General features: G+C 51.2%; 7 protein-coding genes across 7 annotated transcripts; 4 read left to right on the top strand and 3 right to left on the bottom strand.

Moving 5' to 3' along the window:
• Positions 1–515: 515 nt before the first annotated feature.
• Positions 516–1,691, bottom strand: CORC01_05782 (uncharacterized protein; the record flags this gene model as incomplete). The annotated part of the gene is made up of 1 exon (XM_022617424.1): positions 516–1,691. One exon carries the CDS (start codon positions 1,689–1,691, stop codon positions 516–518), a length of 1,176 nt encoding a protein of 391 aa, XP_022476035.1.
• Positions 1,692–2,690: 999 nt separating this feature from the next.
• Positions 2,691–4,203, top strand: CORC01_05783 (RNA binding protein; the record flags this gene model as incomplete). The annotated part of the gene is made up of 7 exons (XM_022617425.1): positions 2,691–2,738; positions 2,802–2,929; positions 3,007–3,016; positions 3,102–3,133; positions 3,376–3,442; positions 3,495–3,642; positions 3,698–4,203. 7 exons carry the CDS (start codon positions 2,691–2,693, stop codon positions 4,201–4,203), a joined length of 939 nt encoding a protein of 312 aa, XP_022476036.1.
• Positions 4,204–7,417: 3,214 nt separating this feature from the next.
• On the top strand, positions 7,418–8,185 carry CORC01_05784 (uncharacterized protein; the record flags this gene model as incomplete). The annotated part of the gene is made up of 1 exon (XM_022617426.1): positions 7,418–8,185. The coding sequence occupies one exon, from the start codon at positions 7,418–7,420 to the stop codon at positions 8,183–8,185; it is 768 nt and encodes a 255-aa protein (XP_022476037.1).
• A 307-nt stretch (positions 8,186–8,492) lies between these two features.
• CORC01_05785 (uncharacterized protein) lies at positions 8,493–11,379 on the bottom strand (the record flags this gene model as incomplete). Its single annotated transcript, XM_022617427.1, has 4 exons — positions 8,493–9,408; positions 9,480–9,628; positions 9,986–10,440; positions 10,491–11,379. 4 exons carry the CDS (start codon positions 11,377–11,379, stop codon positions 8,493–8,495), a joined length of 2,409 nt encoding a protein of 802 aa, XP_022476038.1.
• Positions 11,380–12,257: 878 nt separating this feature from the next.
• Positions 12,258–15,815, top strand: CORC01_05786 (valyl-tRNA synthetase; the record flags this gene model as incomplete). The annotated part of the gene is made up of 5 exons (XM_022617428.1): positions 12,258–12,288; positions 12,396–12,830; positions 12,894–13,830; positions 13,883–15,351; positions 15,409–15,815. The coding sequence occupies 5 exons, from the start codon at positions 12,258–12,260 to the stop codon at positions 15,813–15,815; spliced, it is 3,279 nt and encodes a 1,092-aa protein (XP_022476039.1).
• Positions 15,816–16,262: 447 nt separating this feature from the next.
• CORC01_05787 (ER membrane protein SH3) lies at positions 16,263–17,044 on the bottom strand (the record flags this gene model as incomplete). Its single annotated transcript, XM_022617429.1, has 2 exons — positions 16,263–16,825; positions 16,957–17,044. The coding sequence occupies 2 exons, from the start codon at positions 17,042–17,044 to the stop codon at positions 16,263–16,265; spliced, it is 651 nt and encodes a 216-aa protein (XP_022476040.1).
• A 997-nt stretch (positions 17,045–18,041) lies between these two features.
• Positions 18,042–18,179, top strand: CORC01_05788 (uncharacterized protein; the record flags this gene model as incomplete). The annotated part of the gene is made up of 1 exon (XM_022617430.1): positions 18,042–18,179. One exon carries the CDS (start codon positions 18,042–18,044, stop codon positions 18,177–18,179), a length of 138 nt encoding a protein of 45 aa, XP_022476041.1.
• Positions 18,180–18,397: the final 218 nt, after the last annotated feature.

The raw sequence follows: 18,397 nt of genomic DNA on the forward strand, positions 1-18,397 counted from the left end.
TGCGGCGCTTCGTTGTTAATCCTACACCCTCGGAAGCAGTCAACGTCATCTCCGGTGAAGCTGTCTGGCTGCTACCAACTCTGTCCCTTCTCCTCTCCCTCCTTTCCGACCTAACTAACCCCAGATGTTCCGGACTCCTGTAAACCCATCGCAGATAAACAAAGTTTGTAAGTAGTTTGCTGTGCGTGTTTGTATGAAATATACTACAAAGAACGCCTTCCCTCGACCCTCGTTTGCCCCCCTGCCACCATTTTCCTCCCGAAAAGACGGAACGCAGTTATGTTTGGCAAGATACGAATGAAGGGGGGTATCTGCACATTTGGTAAAGGGCATGGGTTTTTCTTCCCAATGAGGTGTTTCGCGCGTAAAAGTCGTAATACCGTCGCCGAAGCCGTTGGCGACTGGGAGGGGAGTTTGGGGGCTCACTTTCCGTTTTCCATTGACCACTTCTGGGTGAAAGGCGTGATGCTTTATTCTTTCTTCTTCTTTTTCCCAGCCCACGTCCATCATGATGTCTAGCCATTACTCATTGTAGTGATAGACCTGAATTGTTGTGAGCGGGTGGGTCGATCGACGACAATAACGAGGCCCTTGGGGAATATGCTTACTCTGTAATTCGGGAGTCCGAACGGCTGCCAGCCTAAGCGCTTCGCCATTTTGGCGAAACCTTCGGTCTCAATGAGATGATAGAAAGAGAAGGGAGGGAACATGGCTCCGTCGCGGTGGACATCTGCCTTGACGAGCAATGCAGTGCCGCCAACGCCGTCCAAGGGGATCACCGCTTGCTTGTCCTTCTCGTCGGTGCCCAAGTACGCCATCAACGCGCGGTACGTCGGCATCTCTTTGTATCCCTCAAGCAGAATATCGTCTGGACCCATCGTCTCGGCCATCTTCTGCGCGATCTCGCTGTCTTGCCAGCTGTTGAAGTCGTAGGGCCGCTCTTCCATCTTCTTGGTTTCGGTGTTCATGTACCGCTGGAAGCAATTGGGCACGATGACAGGCTTGTCATGCGCCGCCAGATCCTGGATCAGGGACGGCGGCGTCTCGATAATGTCCGCATCGAGCCACAGCACCCACGACGTCTGTGGTCCCAGGGTCGTGAACAGCAGCGAGTTGCGGGCCTTGGACATGACCGCTCGCCTGGCCTTTTGGTTCTCCATCTTGTGTCGCTCAACCTCGTCCTGGGACGCGATGGCCGGCTCAAAGTCCTGGCGCATGATGATGATGCTCTTGAAGCGGTTCTTCTCCGAGCCCTGGGTCTTGGTGATCTGCTCTTGCAGCTCCGCCGTCGCCGCGTTTCCCTCCTTGGTCTTGGGAAGGATGAAGCCGAGCGAGATGAGGTCGTGGGGGTAGTTGAGGTTCAAGAGATTGTTCCAATATCCTTGGTAGAAACGCGCCATTGGCGTCAGGATGAGGACGGATTCGCGGTTGCCGATGGGATCGGTCGTGATGGTGACATTGTTGAGGTTGTAGCGGACGACGGGCGGCGGTCTCGTGTCACCCTTGGCCTTCTTTCGATAGGGGGCCGTGGGTGGCGATAGATGGTGGGAAGCGGTACCGGCCGGCTCTGCCTTCGTTGTCTTGGAGGGCCCGACGAGAAAGACGATGATGAAGATGCAAAGAACAGCGCCGAGAACAAGTGTCACCGGATTCGCCTTCTTCAAGCGAACTGACCCCATGGGACGGGCCATGAAGGGCAATATCACGGATAGGAGGCCGATGCGAAAGTCATAAAGGTTGTCGAAGTATCAGAGGTTGTTGTTGATGGCCGTTGGCTTGGCTTCGCCGTAGCTGCAAGCGAGCTTGAGTTCTCGCAGGTTTTCGAAATCTAATCCCAATAACAGTTATTTTTCCCCTGAAAATTGGGGGTTGTGCAATGGATGAGGAGAAAGATGACACTGTGCGCTCCTTCTCGTGTGTCTCTCGCTGAGGGAGTGAAGAAATTGGCCAGATACGAGGCTCCTACTTCTGGCGGGCTGGTCAACTCAAGGGAGGCGCATCGGGAGGACAGCTCTACAGTAAAGTTCCACTTCAAACGACAAAAGGGGCTTAGCTTCATCTCCCTTGAGGACTAATTCCGGCCCGAGATCCTGTCCCACATCAGGGGGGATGCAGGGCGCTGACGGCACGGGCAATACAGGCGAGACAGGCGAGACAGCACCTGTAAAGCTTGCGACCAGCGTGTGACGAGGGGCGTTGAGCGGTCCTCAGACTTTCACTCCACTGGCTCAGTGGAGGACAATGAGACTTGAGGTGGATGGCGGCTACTGGGTCAGACGGATCACAGATACTGGACCCTTGAGACCTGTAGTGGGGAGTCCACTAGTCGTCAAACACGGGGAGCTATTCTCAGATTTCCTGTTCTGCATCTTGGCTAGCCAATTACAGCTAGCTCAGTGAGGCATAGCGATGAGTCGCTGGTCCTCAGCCACACTTCCACTGCTCTCCGCCACACTTCTGGTCGGACACTCCAGTCAATCCGTAATTTACCCACCTTACCTACCTAGTCAGCCGTCCTCTACCGAAGGTACCTAGTCGGATCCTCGAGTCGCGATCAGTACTGCTGTCCCTTTACACCCTACAGCAAAACTTAACCTCCAACGATACCGAGGCGAGACTTGGACCGCCCAATTCGACTTTTTCGGCCACATCGATTCATTCCTGAACATAATTCCACTCAATAACTCATCATGGCGGACAAGCTGGACCGCAGCCTCGACGAGATCCTCGGCGAAAAGGTAGGAGGGGAATCCGCAGCCTCGCACGATATGCGACCTCGGAGCTAACTCACGCAATTGTAGAAGAGCGACGGTCATCGCAACAACCGTGGAAATGGCAGAAGCGCCCCCCGCAGACGCGAACGTGAGCGCCAGGACTACCCTCGCGATGGCGTGAGAAAGGTACGGCGCGATGCACAACCTGTCACCTGGTAGATCTCCAGGCTGATTGTCCAGGTTGAATGACCCTCCTCCCTCCTCATCCCGGTCGACTACGACTATCGCGCAGCTTTCGGTCCGTGCCGACCGTCTCGTTGAAGGCCGGGAACGGTACCTGTCGATTGCAAGGGCCTAGCTAACAGGTGTCGCCGTCCTGCGATACAGTCCTTCCGTGACGAGCCTAGAAACCTCGATAGGTAAATCCTGCAGACTCGTACCTCCCCGCGGGCAATTACCTAATTTTGTGAATAGTGAATGGGTCCATGATCGATTCGAAGAACACGGTACGACTGAGGATTTTCTGCCACATCTGCGACATCAACTGAGCCTGAGCAGATACCCGCCGTGCACCGGCCCCTCGACGGAGACGGGATGAGCCTGAACAAAGGCAAGTTTAGTGCAGAAGATAATACAAGCATACGCTAACCTGATGTCGCAGGGATTCCAGCTCCTCAAAAATCCGTGTCGAGAACATCCACTACGAGCTGACTCCAGAGGATTTGGAGGTACGAGCCCCTGAAGGTGTCGAATAATGTCGCGCAGGCTAAGTTCGTGCAGGAATTGTTCAGTAGAATCGGCCCTGTCGCAAAGCTGGACCTCAAGTATGACCGCGCTGGCCGCTCGGAAGGCATTGCTTTCGTCACGATGGAGTCCCGCGCGGATGCTTTGGATGCGATCAAGGAGTTTGACGGCGCTAATGCTAACGGTACGTGCTTCTTTCCCTTCCTGCATCAATGGCAGCTTAAAGACTGACATCTCAGGCCAACCGATCAAGCTATCAATCATGGCTGGCGGAGCGGGCGGTCGATCTCGCAACCCCTTCGACTCGGCGGTGATGCCGGGCCGTCCACTTGCCGAGCGTATCTCTGCTCCCAGTGGCCGGTTGAGATCCATGTCTCCTGGGAGAAAATATGACGTCGACGAAGCTGCTGAGAGGGGTATTGACAGATACGTCCCGGGAAACCGTTCGCGCAGCCCCATCCCCCGGCGGCGCGGGAATGGTGGCGGTAACAGTGGACGTAGACCTGGAGCTCGTAGGGAGGGGGGTAGAGACGGCGGTAGAGACGGCGGTAGAGATCAAGATGGGGGGAGAGGCGGCCGCTCGGGTAGAGACGGCCGTACTCGGAAGACCCAGGAGGAACTGGATGCCGAGATGGCGGACTACTTTGGCGGAGGAAACTCCGGAGAGACTGCGCCTCAGCCGAACGGTGGCGCTGCGGCTGCTGCGGTGCCCGCTACGAACGACGATATCGATATGATTGAGTAAAACCTGGTCCAGCTCAGTCTGACCTTGGTTTATGCTGCACGGAATGTCTCGGACCCGTCACGAGGCCAAGCTGCGAGAGAGGAAAAGCCTGGTTGAGACACGTGGAAAGCCAATTGTCAAAATGCCATTGTCCGCCGACACCAATATCATCGTGTACCCTTAACTATAGTAGGCAACATTAACACCCATCAGTTTGAAGAACTTGGTCAGGGTCCGGATTATAGTCCACGCAGTGTCGAAATCAGGGACTCAGGAGAATCAGTGCATCAATCAAGGATTTGGACCCTTTTCTTCGGCATTGCCTCCGTGGTTCCAGGTCCACCGACGAATTCCCGAAATTTTCCTGCCGATGTTACTCGGAAGGTTTGCAGATCCCCGTTTTCGCCGCTTTGTTCCCTTGGAATATGGACGAGTTGTCGATGGCGGCTGTTCCCATTTGGACAACGGCACCAATATGCGGCATGCCGTGTGGGTGAGACTGGCTGTAGTGCCCGTAAAAGGTACCGCCGTAGTCGTCAAAACAAGGGACATGCCTATCTGGTTAGGCCAACAACTGAGCCGCCGCAACGCCGGCCCCCTAAAAAATCAAGTTTGCGATCGCCGGGGCCTTCCATGCATGTGACATGCAACTTGGCAACGGTCTCCAAAAACCAAGAAAATCGCCCCAGGTGCCTGCCCCGCCAAATGCACGTCCGGCCTGCAACGTCAGGGTGCATGCACCTCGCCCGCGCCCGCGTCGCAGGAAGCTCTGGCACCTCGCACCTCGACTGCCCACTGCTAAGTCCCCACCCCTAGATCCGGAACACCCCCTCATTCGGAACAGGATTTCTCTATCGTATATCCCAATACTATAACACCACTATTATTAATTAAACTATTATAATATTAAAATTTAATTTTTTAAAAATACTAATATATTTATAATAATTAAATATATTAAATAGGATATTATCGTAGCTTTTAGTAATATATAAGTTAATTAGCCTATATAATAAATATCTTAAGCCTAAAGGATCTTTATAACGACTTTTTATCGCTATTAAAACGGCGATTTAATTAAAAAAACGTTAATAAAATATTTATAACGATTATTATTAAAATAAAAAAGGTATTTAATTAATTAAATATTAATATAGAGTTCTTTTAGTTTTATTTTAATTTATATTTAATTATACTTTTTTATTATTAAAATCGTTTTTATAAACGGCGATTTTTAACCTTTTAATAAATATTAATTAAAGTATTTTATTAAACAAAATTTAAAGTTTAAAATGTTAAAAAATAAATTTATTAAAAGCTTTTACGTTAAAACCGTTATTATTAAAATTTTATTAAAATATTTCGATTTATATATTAACTTTATAATTAAAGTTATTTTATTATAAAATATATAAAATATAAACGAAACCGGGATAATAAAAGGTTAAAAGGTTAATAATTTAGTATTAAATTTTAGTAAAAAAAAGGGTTCGATTTATATATACTATTTTAATTCTCGTATATAAATAACGATAATTAAGTACGTATTAATAATAAGAGTAGTACTTCGGCCCTTAGTTTTATTTAAAAATAAAAAAATATAATAATAATAATTTTTTAACGAACTTACGGTTTATAAAAACTAGTTTTTTAATATAACCGAAAATAAATAAATAGATAATATTATAATAATCTCTTAATTAACTAACGTTTTTAAATTTTAAATTAAATTAAAAGGCGTTAATAAGGGTTTTAACCGCTTTTTAATATTAAATAAGTACGATAATTATTATTTTAATATATTTATATAAAAGTGTTATATCTATAGGATATATTTAATTTTTTTATTACTTTATTTTTTTTATATAACTTAACCTCTTGACGTATCTATTTTTAATATATTAAAATTAAAATATTATAAAAAAATAAAGGTTTTATATCCATTTATAAACTTTTTAATTATTAATAAAAAGAATTTCTTTTATTATTATAATAAGGCGTATTAAAAAGTTTTAATAATATTAAATATATACGTGAAATAAAAAATAATTAATATTTAACTACTTAACCTTAATAAAATATTTTTAAATTAATAATTTTTTTTAATAAATAAAAAAGGTAATTATTTATAAAAAAAAAAGCCCTCGGTAACCCCGGTTTTTTAAAATTAAATAATAAAAAAAAAAAATAGCGACCCTTAAGCGTTTAGGCGATCTAAAAAAGACTATTTTTATTTTATTATTCTATTTTAATATTAATAAAATAAAAAGTCGTATATTATTTTTTAAACTTAGTAAGAGTTTAAATAAAAAAAATACTTTTATTATCGATTATAAAAAACGGATTTATTAATTAAAAAAGACCGTAAAAGTTTATAAACCATATATAAAAGTAAATATAATATTTAAACTAAATAAATAATTTATTAAAATTAATATTATTCGTAAATTATAAAAATAAGTATAAAAAATCTCTTTTTAAATAATAAAAATAGTAAAAAAATAAAAGGTCGAATTTTAATTTTTTTAATATTAATTTTATATAATAGACTAATATAATTACGATGTTATTAAGATTTCCGATTAATTATGTTTTTTATGGTCGTTTTGGTCTACTGTTCCGTATAAGGGGGTGTTCCGGATCCAGGGGTGGGGACTTACTCCCCGGCCCCCAGTCTGCACCTCTCACCCTCCCGTCTCCCCCATGACAACACTCTGGGTCTGCCCCGGCGTCTACTTTGCCTCCCTCTTCCCATCGTCATCTCAAACCTTGGAAATCGTTGCAACCGGAATGGAGAGTCGACGGTGAACCGTGAACACGGACACGATCACACTTCATTCCAACGGAGACACCGATTGCTACCATCAACCTGGCGACTCTAAACGGAACGACGATAGGGCAAACGCAACAATATGATGGCTACTAGTGATTATTCAGATTTATATCAACTCTCCCGAGCACGAAGGCCAGTATTGCGCCCTTCGCTGTACGACTGAATTGTGGTCACGACGATCGACACAGAAAGATACAAACCACCTGCAGAGCGCGACACGAGGGTTTGTTTCAATCCTCGAAGCTCTAACACCTTGACTTCTAACATCAGGGGGACATACGCAACCACCATCGTGGTGTTCAGCACATCCTGGGTCATTTCAACGCACTCTTAGCCATTTCATACTCCGTCGTCATTTACCATCCGGGTCCTACTGGGTAGACTTTCCATCACTTACACGGGATGGAACCAGCCCAGTACACGGAGGGCCTGTCGCCATCATACCAAAACGACACCAGACTTACATCGCGCAACTCTCAACAACAACAATCACGCCCTCGACCCAAGTCTCAACCTTCTAAACAGCGAAGGGGACCAGCGCGTCTACATGGATCAGATCCAAAGAGGATATCTGTGTCGGACGGTTCTGACCGTGAGCGTGAGACTGGCGACGTCGAGGAGGTCGCCCGCAAACCGAGGCCTAGTACCTCAGGCTCAGTACAGTCAGGTTCAAGGCCTGCGAGGAGACGACCGGCAGCACCTAGGCCTGTGTCGGCGCCATCGACAGCGATACCTTCGGAAGATGAGCACCTAGTCGACCCGGTACCACTTAGACCAGGCATATCCAACCGGCGGGCCGCGCCAAAGAGGACACCGCGCCTCGGCGAGAATAGCGCGTCCGCGCTGGCATCTGATACCGATACCACAAGCAGCTCATCATCATCGTCGTCGGCTTTCCAGCCTTTCCGGCGACCTCCGGCAGCGCGCAGGCCGCGGACGGACATGGGTCTTTCCTTGAGAGCACCGATAGGCGACATGCCCGAGGACGGGGGCGAGCTACCTCCTGGTGGTCCCGACTTCTCTACACCTCGGCCGGAGCGCGAGAAGAATCCGCGCGATATCCTGAATGAAGGCGAGCGAGGCTTTATCGTGGACCTCAGGCTCAACCTGGATGTGGAGGTTCATATCAAGGCGAAGCTTACGGGTGACCTGACATTATCAGTACTGTAAGATCTGTATTGGAACGATGGGAACGAATTTTGTGATGCATTCGCGATGATGTTAACCATATGAGAGTATCTGACTGGCGCATAATGGATCATGGTGTGTATAGTACGGGTGGTAAGGGGCGCTAGGGGATCTGGGCAGGCAGCATATGGTTCATGGTACGAATAGCGTGAGAGCGATCTTGAATAATTACAAATATTGGTGCTGCATGAAAATGTAACTGAGGAACAAGATGAAGTTTTCGTCTACTTTCGACTCCTTAAAACGTCTATATCGCATTCCTCTTGTGATCTCAATTCATGTGCCAACATCAGTCCGTTTTCTTCTTCTTTTTCTCGAACCCTTCGACCAGCGCCACAGCAACATCCTCGACCGTCGTGCCCCTCTTCCTCTTGCCAATCTTTTCCTGGCCCAGGGGCGAATCCTCCGCCACGGACCTGTAGACCCCCGCAGCGCCCACGAACAACTCGGGCCCGAACCCGCCCTCCTCGGCGTGCGTCTTGCTGATCTCCTCCATCTCACGGACCCACCGGTAGGCCTTGGGCGGCATCGTCACGACCCCCTTTTCGGCAAACTCGAGGTGGCCCGGCAGGCGGGTGGCGAGCTCGTCACGTAGGTGGTCCAGCACGCCCATCCTGTGGGCCGAGGTAAAAGCTTGCGTGGCAATGGCAGTGAAGCCCTTGGACATTGACGCGAAGCACATTTTCAGCCCGCTCGCGGCGCCAATCTCCTCCGAGATATGGTTCCCGCCCAGGACGGCGCTCAGGCGAGCGCCGAATGCCGCGTCCGTCGCCGGGAGCGATAGGTCAGCTAGCTTGTGAGGGCCGGACATGGGCATCCCCGGGACGTACCACGCATCCGGGTCGTCGTCGCCGCTGCCGGTCTGTGGGCCCGAGGCAGAGACGTTGGTGCCGGCGTTGGGGGCGGACTTGAGCCTGGGCGGGGCGCCGATGATGCAGGCGTCCACGAAGCGTGCGGGGCTGCGGGCGCGGGCGAAGGAGGAGGCGATGGACTTGCACGTCGAGGGGGCGACGGCGTTCATGTCGATAAAGTAGAGGGGCGTCTCGCGCGATGAGCCGGCGAGGGCGTCAATGATGCGGTCCGCGGTGGCTTCCGCATCGCGGGGGGGTACCACAGACAGGATGGCCGCGCACTGGGATGCTAGGTCTGCGTCTGAGTCTACTAGTTCTACGTTTGCATCTCGGGCGCGTTGGAGGGTGTCATCGCTATGGAACGGGAGAAATGAGTCAGTTAGGTTTGAGGTAGGGAGCCCGCTGAAGGGAGGGGTTTGACTCACCTGCGGCCTTTGCAATTTGTCGCGACCTGGAAGCCTTTGGCAATTAGTAGCTTGGCGATGCCGACTCCCATATCGCCGATGGAGACGACTCCAATCTTTGAGGGCGTCTCTTTGTTTGCAGCCATATTGAGAAGCGGGAGTTGGGAATTCTGTGTCCAAGTTTCTAGTTGTCAATTTAATTCGAGTGTTTGAAAGGGAATGATGCATGTATGAGTGAAAGAACGCGTGCATCCACTTGCAGTGACCTGAGCTGCAAGTTACAGCATTGCGTCAGTTCTTGTGTGTCTGTCTCATTGCTGCTAACCATGTCAAAACCCTCGACACAGCGACACCGGATGACCGGTCCAAGCTTGCAGCGACGATGAGCAAAGGAATCACCAGAGCTCACTTTCAATAGAAATAGATGATTACTGCAAAATTTTCCCTCCCTATCTTCATTGACAGCCTTTGGATCTGAGCCTGAAGCCCAATTGCACTTGCAATCAGGATTTGGAACTTTTCCCTACCTTCCATCTCTGTCCATGTGGCAGTGCCATATGTCCGATCCACGATCCGGGCACGTCCAGCTTCGTCTCCATGCCAGGAGAGGGCCTCGGCCTGTATTCGACGAAAAGCCCATGGCTTGTTACCGCACCGAATTGTTGCCTGACGGATTTCCATTCCGTCGGACCTGGGTTCAGAGACGACGCCTCCAATTGTGCATCGTCAGTCATTCCAAAGCAATCGGTGAACTGCGAAACGTCTCCTGGTGGCATCTTCGGTTTGGCACTGGAGGGCGGGGTGACAAAGTATTGAATGTACGAGCCCGGACCGACAACGCCGTCGGCGTCGCCAAATCTTCTATTCGCGAAGGAGCGGATGAAGATGTCGAGATCCTCCTCCTCGGAAGAAGCGGAATACTTGGTTTCCGGATCTAGCGAAAGGAGGCCTGCCTTTTTCCCCCAACCACCCCCACCACTCTCTTTATCACTGGTTAGATATGTTGCATGTTGTTGGATGAGTTCAACTTACGAATCTTGTAGACTCTGGCGCCCCTTTTAATTAGCCATTTGAGGGACTCTTTCATTTCCAGGGCTGATCTCCACTCGTCTCCCGCGGTCTGTACCTTGATCGTATTCGCGAACCAGTCCTTCAAATATCCGAGGCAGCTATCTTGGTGCTCACCAGGGGGGCAAACGACTCCCCATACACCCAAAGGGCCTGGGGGGAGCTCGTGGCCCTCTTCTGTCCGTCTGTCAAGGAGTTCCTGGACAGCTGTCTCAAGCTCCCCTGAAGCAGGCGTCTCTTTGCCAAATATCTCGACCTGTCTGATAATGTTACCGAGGCCCGACGCAATCATCCGCGGAGGAGTGATTGGGAAAAGAGGTGCCTCGACCGAGTTCTTGCGCACACTCCCTTCGGGCATGTTCCCTTCGGGGATGTTGGAGATGTTGACTTCCTGAGCTTGCCGCTCTTTGAGCTCGACCAGGTCCAGTCCCCCGGTTTCGTTTATACGCCAGCGGCTAGCGAGAAGAGTCGACAGAAGGCCATTCTGGAAGATTGTATTTGCTAAAGGAAATGTGCATGCGAGATGGCCACTCTTTCCTCCAAACAAAAATTTAATGGCAGCGTTCAACTTGGCATTGCTAGGAGGCTGCGCGCCAATATTTTCCTCCTGCCATAGGGTCGGCATCACCGAATCCTTCGGGCCATGAAAGAATGAGAATCCTTGTGGAATCTCGCCAAATGCACGAAGGGGGTGAAGCCCATCCACTACCGCAGCGAGGACGTTGAGTTCGCGACCGTTGTTGAACGGTTGCAGCAATGCTGCCATGAACTTATCATCTTGCAGCCATGACGTATATTGCCGAGAAGCAAGCACTACAACCGCGTCCTGTTTCTTAAGGCCCCGATATTCCATGTTCCTGACGGTCTTGGCCACTCTTTGAATGAGACCTTCCTGGTAACAAGTTTAGCATGAGTGCGACAGAGTCTTGATGAAGATGAAAATTTTGGTAGGCTCACCCTCAAGCTCTCGTCGTTTCCGTGGACAGAAAAGCAAGCCGTTTTCAATCCCCGTCGTAGCGAGGGTTGTCTGGCACATTGAGCAAACCGGGGAATGGCTGTCTGGATATACATGGCGTCGGCACCTTCGAGCTCGGTCGAGCTCTTGCAACGCTTTTGTCTGCGGTCAATTGGACTCTTACACGCACATATGCTGATGAGATACTTTTCCTTTACAAGCCCATTGGAGCGAGTGGAGGTTTTGTGATGGCCAGGCAACTGCGCCAGCTTCTTTGGAGTGAATGTACGATAAAGTATCCAACAACCTTGGTTGGTGTGGCTGTAGCTTGAGCTTTCCTGAGGCCTCTGCAAACATGCGCCAGGGGACAGAGCACCCTGCTTCGGTAGGTTCTTATCGATAAAGCAGGTCATCGATAGCCCCTGTCTGTGGCTGGAAAATCGGACCTGAGGTTCCCTGCTTGTGGCTCACACCGAATTTTAGCTGCATGACCCCTCCAAAGGCCCTCCTCCTCCAACGCCCAATCCTGTGAGTCAAGTCGGCGAAGTGCTGCAACCAGACCGCCGAGTCATAGTTGCTTGCCCCTCCTCGGAGACCTCTGGAGATTTTTTTTGTATTTGTACCAGCAGTCGAAGCCCACCTACCCGGGCTTCTTCGCCATCATATCCACCACGTCCAACTCAATATTTCTTCGAGCACTACGCGTGCGCCCTCCATCACTCAGTCTACGTCCACGTCCTCCCCGTCTCCGACTTTTCCTACAGACACGTGCCACCATGGCCACCGACAGCGGACGCGGAAACCCCAGTGCGCAGCCCCTCCTCCCAGCCCACCCCCACATTCTCGTGATGCCTCGCGGTCAATTCCCATCGTGGTGCCACAGACATTGAGCTGACCATATGTCTCCTTTCCAGTCGGCGCTACTGAGGGCCTCAAGGAGGAGGCGCCTCCTGCCGTCTCGAACGAAACCAAGGCCCAGGTTGCCTCGACGTCCGCTACCCATGCCGCCGGCCAGGATGCTGGTGCGACCAGCGGCGCACCCCCGAAGGTGAAGACCGAGAAGGAATTGGAGAAGGAGCGCAAAAAGGCCGAGAAGGACGCTAAGTTCAAGGCAAAGCTGGCCGAGAAGGCCGCGAAGGCCGCCGCTGCCCCTGCTGCGTCCAAGAACAAGGAGAAGAAGGCCAAGGCCGAGAAGAAGGAGGAGGAGGCTATCCCTGAATACGTTGAAGATACCCCCAAGGGAGAGAAGAAGCGCCTCAAGCCGCTCGAAGACCCCCACTTCAAGGCTTATCACCCTGAAGCTGTCGAGAGTGCCTGGTATGACTGGTGGGAGAAGGAAGGCTTCTTCAGTAAGCGAGACTAGGCGCACCCTCTCGCAGGAGATTTTGTGTGAGCTAATTCAACACCAACAGAGCCCGAATTCACCGCCGATGGCAAGGTCAAGCCCGCCGGCAAGTTTGTCATTGCTCACCCGCCACCGAACGTTACCGGTGCCCTGCATCTTGGTCACGCACTCGGCGACTCACTCCAAGATATCATGATCCGATGGAACCGCATGTTGGGCAAGACGACGCTATGGATCCCCGGTTGCGATCACGCCGGTATCTCGACACAGAGCGTTGTCGAGAACATGCTCTGGAGAAGAGAAGGGAAGACCCGTCACGACCTCGGCCGTGAGGACTTTGTCGACAAGGTTTGGACTTGGAAGGGCGAGTACCACGACAAGATCAACGCTGCTCTCCGAAAGATGGGAGGAAGTTTCGATTGGAGCCGCGAGGCCTTCACCATGGACGCGAACCTGTCCGCGGCCGTCGCTGAGACCTTTGTCAGACTGTTCGAGGAGGGCACCATCTACCGCGCGAACAGACTTGTCAACTGGTCTTCCAGACTCACCACCGCCCTTTCAAACCTCGAGGTCATCAACAAGGAGCTGTCCGGAAGGACATTGCTGGAGGTCCCCGGCTACGAGAAGAAGATTGAATTTGGTGTTTTGATTTACTTCAAGTACCAGATCGAGGGTTCCGATGAGCATCTCGAGGTTGCTACCACCCGTATTGAGACGATGCTAGGTGATTCAGGTATCGCTGTTCACCCGGACGATCCCAGATACACGCACCTTGTTGGAAAGAAGGCCAAGCACCCCATCATCGAGGGCCGTCTGCTGCCCATCGTTGCGGATACCTACGTCGACAAGGAGTTCGGTACTGGTGCCGTCAAGCTTACCCCTGCCCACGATCCCAACGATTTCAACCTGGGCCAGAAGCACGGCCTCGAGTTCATCAACATTCTTACCGATGATGGAAACATCAACGAGAATGGTGGCAAGTACCAGGGTCAGAAGAGATTCGAGTAAGTGACTACATAGACGTACCATCGCAAAATGCAAACTAACCGGCTTCAGCGTGCGTTATGCCATCCAGGAGGAGCTCAAGCAGCTCGGTCTCTACGTCGACAAGAAGGACAACGCCATGACTATCCCTCTCTGCGAACGTTCCAAGGACGTCATCGAGCCCCTGCTGAAGCCCCAGTGGTACATGAGCATGCGCAGCATGGCTGACGATGCCGTTGCTGCTGTCAAGGACGGCAGAATCAAGATCAAGCCCGAGTCGTCTGAGCGTAGTTTCTATGCTTGGATGGCTAACATCAACGATTGGTGCATCTCCCGTCAGCTCTGGTGGGGTCACCGCTGCCCTGTTTACCTGGCCAAGGTTGAGGGCGAGAAGTCTGATTCCCTGGACAACAAGCAGTGGTTCGCTGGCAAGACTCGCGAGGAGGCTGAGGCCAAGGCCAAGGCTGCTCTTCCTGGCAAGAAGTTCACTCTCGAGCAAGATGAGGACGTTCTCGACACCTGGTTCTCCTCTGGTCTGTGGCCCTTCTCAACCCTGGGTTGGCCCAACAAGACTCACGATCTGGAATCACTTTACCCTACCTCCGTCCTTGAGACTGGTTGGGATATTCTGTTTTTCTGGATTGCCAGAATGGTCATGCTCGGTATCAAGCTTACTGGCCAGGTTCCTTTCACTGAAGTTTATTGCCACAGTCTCGTCCGTGACTCGGAGGGTCGCAAGATGAGCAAGTCTTTGGGCAACGTCATTGACCCTCTGGACGCCATCTCTGGTATCAAGCTCGAGGACCTGCACGCCAAGCTTCGCACGGGTAACCTTCACCCTAGTGAAGTTGCCAAGGCTGAGAAGTACCAGAAGCAGGCCTTCCCTGATGGTCTCCCTCGTAATGGTGCTGACAGTCTCCGCTTCACCATGGCTGCACTGACGTCGACGAGCGGTGATGTCAACTTCGACGTCAAGGTCATGACCGGTTGGAGAAAGTTCTGCAACAAGATTTGGCAGGCGTCCAAGTACGTTCTCGGTAATCTACCCGCGGACTTTGTTCCCGTCAAGGAGCCTGCCGTTGGCGTCACTCTCGCGGAGAAGTGGATCCTCCACAAGCTCAACAACGCCGCAAAGGAGATCAACACCGCTCTGGCGGCGAGAGACTTCCAGCAAGCCACTGGTATTGTGTACCAGTACATTCTCAACTTCCTCTGCGATGTCTACATTGAGAACAGCAAGTCCATCATCAAGGATGGCACGCCAGAGGAGGCCGCCAGCGCCATTCAGACCCTGTACACCGTGCTGGAGGGTGCGTTGACCATGATCCACCCCTTCACGCCCTTCCTCACGGAGGAGTTGTGGCAGCGTCTGCCTCGCCGGCCCGATGACAAGACCAAATCAATCATGATCGCCAGCTACCCCGTCTACGACGCCAAGTTTGACGACCCCAAGTCTGAGGCCGCCTACGAGCTTGTTCTGGGATGCTCGCGTGGTGCGAGATCGCTCATTAGCGAGTACGCCCAGAAAGAAGAGAGCAAGAGTAAGTTGCCCGCGTGGCTATCGAGATTGAGAAATCACTCACTAACACGACCTTTAGTCATCATCCAGTCTCACGATTCCACATCTCACCAGACCATCAACGACCAGGTGGCCTCCATCAAGACCCTCAGTGGCAAGGGCGTCACGGGCATCGACATCATTGCTTCCGACGCCGCCCGCCCCGCCGGGTGCGTCGCGTTCCCCGTCGCCTCATCCGCCTCGGTGTACCTGCACGTCAAGGGCCGCGTCGACCTCGATGCCGAGGTTGAGAAGGCCAAGAAGAGGCTCGACAAGGCGCGCGCCAATATTGACAAGCAGCACAAGGTGCTCAACGACCCCATTTACAAGGAGAAGGTCGCCGAGGCCGTCCAGAAGCTGGACAAGCAGAAGCTTGTCGACCTCGAGTCTGAGGCCAGGAGTTTCGAGGATACGATTAAGCAGTTTGAGCAGCTCAAGCTTGAGTAAAGGTCTCACGTCCATGGGGAAGGAGGGAAAAAAATATATGCATATGCACTGCAGTAGAGAAGCAATGGCACTAGATGTTGAGGGAGAAATTTTCTTTACTTGTCGTTAGTACCTTGTCGAGAGGTCAGGGTTTAAATAGAGCCCGAGAGTATAAAATTCAAAAGAAATGGCGTTACGACATGGTATATTTTATACTTTGAATGAGGCACAACCTGCCTCTATCCACCTATGGTGCGCCTCGTAGAATAATTTTTGCTCGAGCTGATGCATTCACTACCAATTGTCCTCCAACCACACTAAACGCATATGAAGTCGAAGCAGAGCGCATACCAACTGCATAACAGGCCGCTGCACCTCAACACAACAACGACAGCCTCCCAAATATTAGATCCGCTGCGTAACACTGTCCGCCTCACCACAACACCAGAAGAGTCACGTCCTTTTTTTTTACTGCTTCTTCTTACTCGCAGATCCCTTGGCCCCCTTCTCCTCCTCAAGCTTAGCAAAGTCCTCGCGGTCCTTGCGCTCAGCATACCACTGCCCAGCCTGCAAAACCAGCACGCCAACAAGCACGAGCGCCAAGATGGTATTGCTCGCCGCCAGGACCTTGAGACTATCCTCCTTGCCGAGGATAATCTCGCCCGTAATGGGGCCGTCCTTGACCTCGCCGGTGAAACTGGGGTCGTCCCAGATACCCGCGCTGACGGAGCGGAGACCTTTAACAATGTTGGTAATATAGACGCCGACGCCAATGAGGTAGAGCACCAAGGAAGCGCCGTCAAAGAGGATGTTTGCCTCCGAGGGGCGGAAGAGCTTGATGAAGAAGCCGAGGAAACCGGTGAAGACGATGATGTTGAGGAGGCGGCCGATGAGGGGGGGAGACTGGTGCATGAATTTGAGATGGGTCTCGAGGTGGGTGAAGAAGGTGTCGGGGACCGGGGCCGAGGTCCAGAGGAGGGGGAAGTCGTAGGGGAAGGAGGCGAAGAGGATGCCGAGGAAGAAGCAGGTTGCTGTTGAAGGGGGGAAACAAATGTCAGTCTTTTTTTTTCCTTTCTTGTTCTTCTCTAGTTCTCGCCATTCAAGGTAATTCTCTCCGCGAGGAACGTTGTTGGAGGGGAGGGGAGGGGAACAGGAGACGTACGCCCAATGATCATGAAAGTCGCAAAGGAGGTCGCGCCGCGGTAGTTGCTGGATTGCGTGGTCTTTGACCAATCCACCCAGCCGGCCATCTTGGGCGGTTCCTTGTTCCTTCGACTGCGCTTTGCGAAGAGGAGAGAGGGGAGGCGAGGATTCGACTATGCCGCGCGACTGTTTCGCGACGAAAGGTCGATTCACTTCTTTATGAAGCGCAAAGGCAGAGTACTCTCTCGTTGGCTGCTGAACCGTACCGGAAACGTAATTGCGATACCTATCAATCGCGCGTCGCACAACGACGAGGGGTTGATGGACGGAACGGACGTGTGTATGTAGGGTATATGTGTGCCGTATGTAGTTCGGAGGGGCAACGCGGGCAAAGAGGTTCGGTGGTGTGTGCGTTTGTTTGTTCGCAGAAGTGCCAATTGCTGTTTGTGCAGAACACTGTTTCCACTGATAACGGGCAGCGGGGGACGTAGATCCCAGGTCCGTTCAGGTAGAGTTTTGCTTACGTAGGTCCAACTACCCGGGCACTCAGCTTGCTAGCGGAGACCCGTCCCGTATCAATCTAAAATCTTTTACGGAGTGGCTGGAGCCACCCGGAACGACTCATGAGTGGGTCAGCTAAGATTGCCTATCCATAATTTCTGGAAGCACAAGTTCAATTGCACTTGTCTGGCGTCGGATACGGCTGCCCGCTAGACGGAGCTTCTGTTAACTGAGCGTCGGCTCTCGTCCACCTTAGCTGAGGCCTGAGGGGGAAGTGTGGCTTTAATCAGGCGGGGCGGAGCGGAGTGACTTGTTAAGCTGTCGCTAACAACCGACAAACGCCACCATCAGTGTGTAATCAACCCATTTCTGGCTGACCACATGTTGACATAGACAAGCTTGGCCACTAGTAACGCTGCCAGCCTTCCTGAATCCGCGTTACACCGCTTAGCCCGACGGTCAGGGTGGCTGGGGTTCTGGGGGCCCATGAACTGTTCTCGAAACATTCTGGTCCTCTTCCACGAGATGACGATCCTGAGGTTGCGACTGGGCCAGGCCCGTTGTTTGTTTGTCGGACAAGATGTGAGCTGTTTATCACTCGGGATGTATCAGACATGTGGTGCAGATTTGTGTCAGAAACAGCGGAGTACTTCGGGTCTTCTCATCATTGGAACTGATGCATGTCCAGCCGAGTGCACGTCTTCCTATTGTACACGCACACAACTTGCAGAACCAAGTTGAGGCTACCTGATTGATCACCATTTACGTATTGGCATACCTCCGCTGGCAGTTTGTCATCCTCAAAATACAACCGCACCAGTGGAGGGCTCTCCATCTTCTCACCCAATCTCCTCTTCTCTCAGCAAGATGTCAAACGCTTTGGAAAACGACAAAAAGAAACCAAATATCCTCGCCAATGGGATGTATCCCATAAAGACTGTTCCAACCAGATCGTCAAG

This window comes from Colletotrichum orchidophilum, assembly GCF_001831195.1.
Source record: "Colletotrichum orchidophilum strain IMI 309357 chromosome Unknown Scaffold_41.1, whole genome shotgun sequence".
Lineage (NCBI taxonomy): Eukaryota > Fungi > Ascomycota > Sordariomycetes > Glomerellales > Glomerellaceae > Colletotrichum > Colletotrichum orchidophilum.